Genomic DNA, 5,695 nt, shown 5'->3' with positions numbered 1-5,695 from the left:
GAATTACCACTGAGAAGATAATAGTCTTGTCTACAACCTGCACGTGTCTGTCCTTCTTGAATCCGTAGCCCTGCCTCCCTCTTCCTGTAGGGGGTGAGTCGCCTGGGGGTGGGTGACCGGGACACCAGGTGGGAATGGCAACCGTGATGAGGCATCCCTGAGGCTGCCATCTTGGAACGGCTTCTTCGGGGCCGCCAGCGTGTTGCTATGGCAATGACAAGTCACAGGTGGATCAAGACCCCCGTGGAGGCGCCCCCCTCGGACTAGCTGCGGGGGAGGGGGAGTGGGGAGGCAGGCTGGCCCTGCAGTGGCAGCTACAGTGAGTTAAAGAGGAGCCAAAGGCCGGATGGGGAAGGCTACTCTGGCGAGGTAGCCATGACGGACGGAATGGTGGGCACTGGGTCTCGAGGTGGCCCCAGGAGCCACACGCCGGGCCGAGCACCGGGCTGAGGCGGCCATACTGGCAAAGCTACTCTGTAAGGCAGCCATGTTGGATCGGTGACGATGGCAAAACTGCTCAGGACCTGGTTGTTGGTTCTTAAGTGGCCGATCTTTATTAACTTTAATAATTCATCTTTCTGGCCCCGACGTAGGGTACTTTGATCTCTGGTCCTTTGGTGACCTCAAAGCCTAGTGGAGGAATCAGAGTCCCCAGAGTTCAGAGGTCTGTGGGTCAAGTCTGGCTTCCGTGGCTTGAAGCTGGGTATGAGAGAGAGAGAGTGTCTCAGAGGCCTTGACCTGCAGATGTACCGGCAGTTTGGGGTGGGTGGGTGGGGGGGGGGCTCGGTGCTTATCTGGAAGGTGGGGGGAGTGGGGTGTCTCCAGAGGAAGAGGCCCCACGGGTTTCAATGCCCCCTTCTTCAAGGACGGGGGCCCTTCCCCTCCCCCTGGCCTTACAGGGAACTGGGCACCCAGTCTGGCCCACCCCAGCCCTTCAGGGCCCAGGTGTTCCGGCCCATATTCCACCGCAGCAGGTCAAGGGGAGAGAGGCTGGGGGCTGGGGTGCCGATTAGGAAACTATGTGGCCAAGGGGCTCGTGGACCCAAGGCCCTGCAGACCCTGCCCTGCCTTGAGAACCTGCGGTCTCGGCACCCAGATTTCATACCCTTTCAGGACTCAGGAGTCTGGGCCTTCCTGCCACTCTCAACACAGGCATCCAGGCCCCCAGGTCCCCCCTCACACTCAGGAGCCTAGGTCCCCAGCCTGTCCCTCAGACTAGTCCAAATTCCCCGGCTGCCTCCTCCTCCGACCCGAAACCCAGCCCCAGTCCCGCCCACCCCCTGCCCCTCCCCCGCACCGCCTCCCGCTCGGTCAGCTCGTCCTGGTCGTCGTCGTCCTCCTCCTCGCCTTCCTCTAGCGTCGGGTACTCCTGCGTGAAGGGCACGGCTCCCTGGGCCGAATGGAAGCGCAGGCGGTAGAGCAGCCGCACCCACTGGCCGAACTCGCGGTCTCGGGTCTCGGGTGGGGCCCGCAGCTGCAGGTAGAAGGCGCGACCTGTGCGGAACTTGACCTTGAGTTGCCAGCGGCTTTCGTCGTGGACGAAGAGCTGGACGAACTGCAGGGGGAACAGCCTGGGAGGGCGGAAGGGGCGACCTCAGGTGCCGACCCTCCCTGGCTCACAGCCTTGCGGTCCCGGGCGCCTACAGGGTCGGGGCCGCCCACCCCAGCGCCCCTCTCCCCGCCCAGAAAGAGGCCTTTTTCACTTTCTCTGCCTTTCGACTTTTATCCACCCCCGAAGCACCTTTGTGTCTCCCGCTGGCCCTTCTAACAGACAGCTGCCTTCTTGAAACTCCCCGTTGGATGTGAGAATGACAACGGACACATAACAGGTCCATCAACCACATTCCGGACCTTCTCCCCAACCCCAACCTGCTCCCCTTCGTCTTCCCCACCTTAACTACATCCTCCCACTTGCTCGGTCAGGAATCATGGAGTTGCCCCTCGCCCAACTTTCGCTCTCACATCCTCATCCAATCCTGCCACCAAATCCTGGCGGCTCCACCGTTCAAATGTATCCCCGAACCCACCACTTGTAACTCCTTCCGCGACCAGCGGGCCCCGTCACCCGATTCTCCCGCCTGGGCCGCGGGCTCAGCCTTCGCCGCGCTCTGTTCCCACGCGGCCGCCAGAGGGCGCCCATCAGCACCTGAGCGTCACGTCCCTCCCGTGGCTCGGTGAAAAGGCCAAGTCCTCACCTTGACCACCAGACCCCGCAGGATCTGTCGCCTCTGTTCCCTCTCTGCTCACTCCCCTCGCTCACTCAGCCCCAGCAACAGCCCTGCTCCTACCTCCCCCTGCCACCCCGTTGGCTTGGCCCCTTAATCTCTCTCATGTCTTTCTCAAAAGCATCTTCTCAGGGAGAAGATCTGTTTACAACCTGAGGCTTGTGTGCGGCCGTGTCCGCCCTTGCAGACCTCCCTATCCCCTACCCCTCTGATACGTCTGCACAGACCTCACCCCACTGATTCTGTCTGCCTTCCCGGTAGGAGGTGTGCTTGAAGGCAGAGACGTTGGTTCCATTTTGTTCACAGCTGCTCCCCATTCCCCCCACCCCCTGCCCCCGCCCTTCCACCAGCTCACATCCGTGGTAGGTGCTCAATGGATGCTTGTTGAGAAGGTGGATAATTTGGCCCAGGTCACACCGCGGGGATGTGAACCCAAGTCTTCTCTGTGTTCTTGACCACCACACTGGGTAGCCACACCCCCCACTCTGGCCCGGCAATGCTACCTCTAGGGACCTATCTTACAGACGCCCTCACAACCGTGCGCCTGGATGCCCTCTGCGGACCACACTGGCCGTAACCCCCAGACACCAGCCGCAACATCAGTGTCCCTCAGTAGGCGGCTCGATCTGTTACTACATTCCCCAAGTGGAAGAATAACAGTTTATGTTTACAAGGTGCTCACCCTGGGCCAGGGGCTGTCCCAAGCACTTCATGGCCCTTTACTCAGCGTATCCCCTGACAGCCCTGCAAGGTGGGCTCTCCTCTTATCCCCATGTTCCAGATGGGGAAACCGAGGCACAGACAAGTAGGGCACTTGGCCAGAGCCAGTGGCGAAGAGGTGAAGCCAGGATATGAGCCCAGGGAGGCAGGCATTCATTCGAGGACATTCCCTGCCATACGGTAACAGCACTAGATGCAAGTGGGGTGTAAGGGGGCAGAGTATTTACTCGTGTGTGTCCAGAAAAGGGCCTGCTGGTTGCGCTTCCGTTGACATGAAATGAATATTGATACGGGGCTGGTGGGGGAGGGCGCAGCGTGCAAAAGCGGCATGTGGCACGCACCTGCGGGTTTTTAAAGGGGGGGGTGAGCACCGAGGGGTGCTTGTCGAGACTGGCCCACGACAGGTTAGAAGTGAGGGACTAGGGGCTGACTGAGTCTCGATGCTTCATTCTCAGAGCAAGCTCGGTGTTTTTATCCTGATGGTGTGTTTATTTGGGGGGGGTGTTGAAGGAGATGATGGGGGTCCAAGCACCCCTCGGCACCATCCTAAGTTCCCCCCACTGCGGGTCATGCCTCAGCGAGCAGTGAGGTTAATTAGTGGGAATGCACAGCACTGAGAAGGAGCAAGAATATGCCCCGCGCTCCGTAAGGCATCAGCATGCTTCTTTGTGAAGTGTTCTCAGCTTCTCCGGGGGGGGGTGGGGTGGGGGTGGGATAAATAAAGGCTGCAGGGAGCCTCCATTTAGTGTAGGTCAGAATCTGATTCTACCACCAAGTGGGCTGCAGATTTCTTTTTAGATATCAGAATTGTAGATAAAGGACTGTGGACCCATGTGTGTGTGTGTGTCCCCTTTCTCTCTCCCTTCCTTCCCTCCCTCCCTTTCTTTTGTTAACTGTTGAGATGTGGTCAAAAAAGTGAAAGCCATCGGCACATTGTTTCTGTAAATATACTACACGTATGGAAGAGTTTTGTTATTTGCAGCCGGAGTTGGAGGCAGGAGCAGAGGATGGGAGAAAGGTGTTATTTTGTGCTGTGTATGTTTTGTACTTTGGAGTGTGTTTGCATTACTTTTTCAATGAAAAAAGAAAGACCTGAAGGGGTGGTGTTTAGTGTGGCACTGGAGCCCAAGAATCATGAGGTCAGTGGGGCACTCGGGTGGCTCCCTCGGTTAAGTGTCCGACTCTTGATTTTGGCTCAGGTCATGATCTCACGACTTGTGAGATCGAGCTCCATGTCAGGCCTGCTTGGGATTGTCTCCCTCTCTCTTTGCCCCTCCCCTGCTTGTTCTCTCTCTCTCAGAATAAAGAAACATGAAAAGAAAGAGAATGAGGTCGGTAATGATGAGGAGGCCAGAGATTCCAATCCCAACCAACCCCTGACCCACTGTGGGTCTCTGAGCCTCAAAGGATGGGGCTAAGGGGCCCCATCATATTAAGATTAGGCCAGAGATGAGATTATGTGCATGGCCTAGGGGGCACCTGGCATGCGGTAGGCGCAACATAAACGGTTATTCTTCTGATCCTTGCCAGCATGGGGCTGAGGGCTGTCCCTCTCATGTCCCTCTATCTCTGATTTCCGGTCCCTGTGTATCACCCTGCCCTTGTTCTCCTGAGTGTATGGCCACCCACAGAGGACTGGCAGCCATCCAAGACGCCTCGCCCTGGGAGTCATCTGTGTGACAGGAGGTGCTGCAGGGGGCCCAGGATGCCCAGAGCTGGGGAAGGCGGAAGTCCAGGCTGGGATGGGGACAGTCACCCAAAGAGCTGCAGGCGTCCGTTATCCTTGGCAGGGCCGGCCAGCAGCAACAGGTCTGGGAGTTCCAGGGCTGGACTGGAGGCTGCCACCCCCATGGTGACCTTGTTGGCGACTTCTCCTAACCGGGTCACCTGGGGCCAGGGGTTAGAGGTTAGAAGCCAGATAGACGGAAGGTAGGATTGGTGGGGTTAAGGGTCATGAACCAAGTCTATTAAACACCAAGTCCGGGGTCAGATATCCCGGGGTCAGAGGTCAAGAGTCATCCGGGTGTTAAGTCAGGGAAACTGAACCAAGGGAATCAGAGGCCAGGGTTCATAAAGAAGCTAAAGGTCTAGAGGTCTGGGGGGTGGGGTTCCAGGAGATAATTTCTGGAATTATCTCCGGAATTCCAGGAGATAAATGTTATGGGAGCGTGGTCGGAAGTAGGCAGAGCAGGGGCTCCTGAAGTCAGGAGGTCAGGCCTCAAGCCCGGGCTCGGTGTCAGGGGTTCTGGGGCTCCACACCTGCACAAAGTTGCTCTCAAAGATGGGGAAGTCTCGCAGCTGATCGAACTCGCCGCTCAGGAGGTGGCGCTGCAGCCGTCCGGGCCGGCCCGTGGGAAAGGCTGGAACCAGGGGGCATTCTAGATGGGCGAAGTTCGGGGGTCTAGTCCAGGAGGCTGGGCCTGGGTCCCCCATCTGGTAGGGCCCAGGGAAGCCGCGCTCTGAGGGTAGGGGAATCGGGGCTATCAGTCTGCGCGTCGCCGGCCCCCTCCCTCACGGGGTTCCCTCACCTGGTCCAACCCTGCCGGGCCCGGCTCCGCCTCTCACCTGTCATCCCACCTGCTCCACCCGGGGCCGGGTTAGTCTCGTGCCCCCTCATCATCGCAACGCCCCGCCCCATGAGGAGAGCGAAGGCAGGTGCCTGCGGAGAAAACGGACGGGTGGGGCCGCGGACTCTATCACGTCACAACGCGGCGGACCCTGTTTGAACTCACCAAAGAGACGCCCGTTTG

At 58.8% G+C, this 5,695-nt stretch overlaps 1 protein-coding gene across 3 annotated transcripts; it reads right to left on the bottom strand.

Annotated features, from left to right (window-relative positions):
- Window positions 1-528: 528 nt before the first annotated feature.
- Window positions 529-5,655, bottom strand: FAM71E1 (family with sequence similarity 71 member E1). Of its 3 annotated transcripts, none has more exons than XM_042970425.1 (5): window positions 5,511-5,655; window positions 5,205-5,404; window positions 4,702-4,832; window positions 1,298-1,571; window positions 529-699 (listed from the first exon to the last, which is right to left on the bottom strand). In XM_042970425.1, the coding sequence occupies exons 1-5, from the start codon at window positions 5,581-5,583 to the stop codon at window positions 643-645; spliced, it is 735 nt and encodes a 244-aa protein (XP_042826359.1). In that variant the 5' UTR covers window positions 5,584-5,655; the 3' UTR covers window positions 529-642. The 3 variants fall into 3 exon arrangements, with proteins under 3 accessions (XP_042826359.1, XP_042826361.1, XP_042826360.1); XM_042970427.1 differs by having other exon boundaries at window positions 5,205-5,305; window positions 5,511-5,653; XM_042970426.1 differs by having other exon boundaries at window positions 5,205-5,323; window positions 5,511-5,651.
- Between the last annotated feature and the right edge of the window lie 40 nt (window positions 5,656-5,695).

The sequence above is a fragment of the Panthera tigris genome, chromosome E2 (assembly GCF_018350195.1).
Source record: "Panthera tigris isolate Pti1 chromosome E2, P.tigris_Pti1_mat1.1, whole genome shotgun sequence".
In the NCBI taxonomy this organism is placed as follows: Eukaryota; Metazoa; Chordata; class Mammalia; order Carnivora; family Felidae; genus Panthera; species Panthera tigris.
Note: the sequence above shows the minus strand (reverse complement) of the source record. Positions and strands in the feature narration are given on the sequence as shown.

Coding starts and splice junctions, on each gene's coding strand:
- FAM71E1 (XM_042970425.1), bottom strand. CDS start 5,583: ATGGGGCGGGGCGTTGCGATGATGAGGGGGCACGAGACTAACCCGGCC. Junction 4,833..5,204: donor TTGAGAGCAACTTTGTGCAG/GTGTGGAGCCCC, acceptor CCCTGGCCCCAG/GTGACCCGGTTAGGAGAAGT. Junction 1,572..4,701: donor GGACGCCTGCAGCTCTTTGG/GTGACTGTCCCC, acceptor CCGCCCTCCCAG/GCTGTTCCCCCTGCAGTTCG.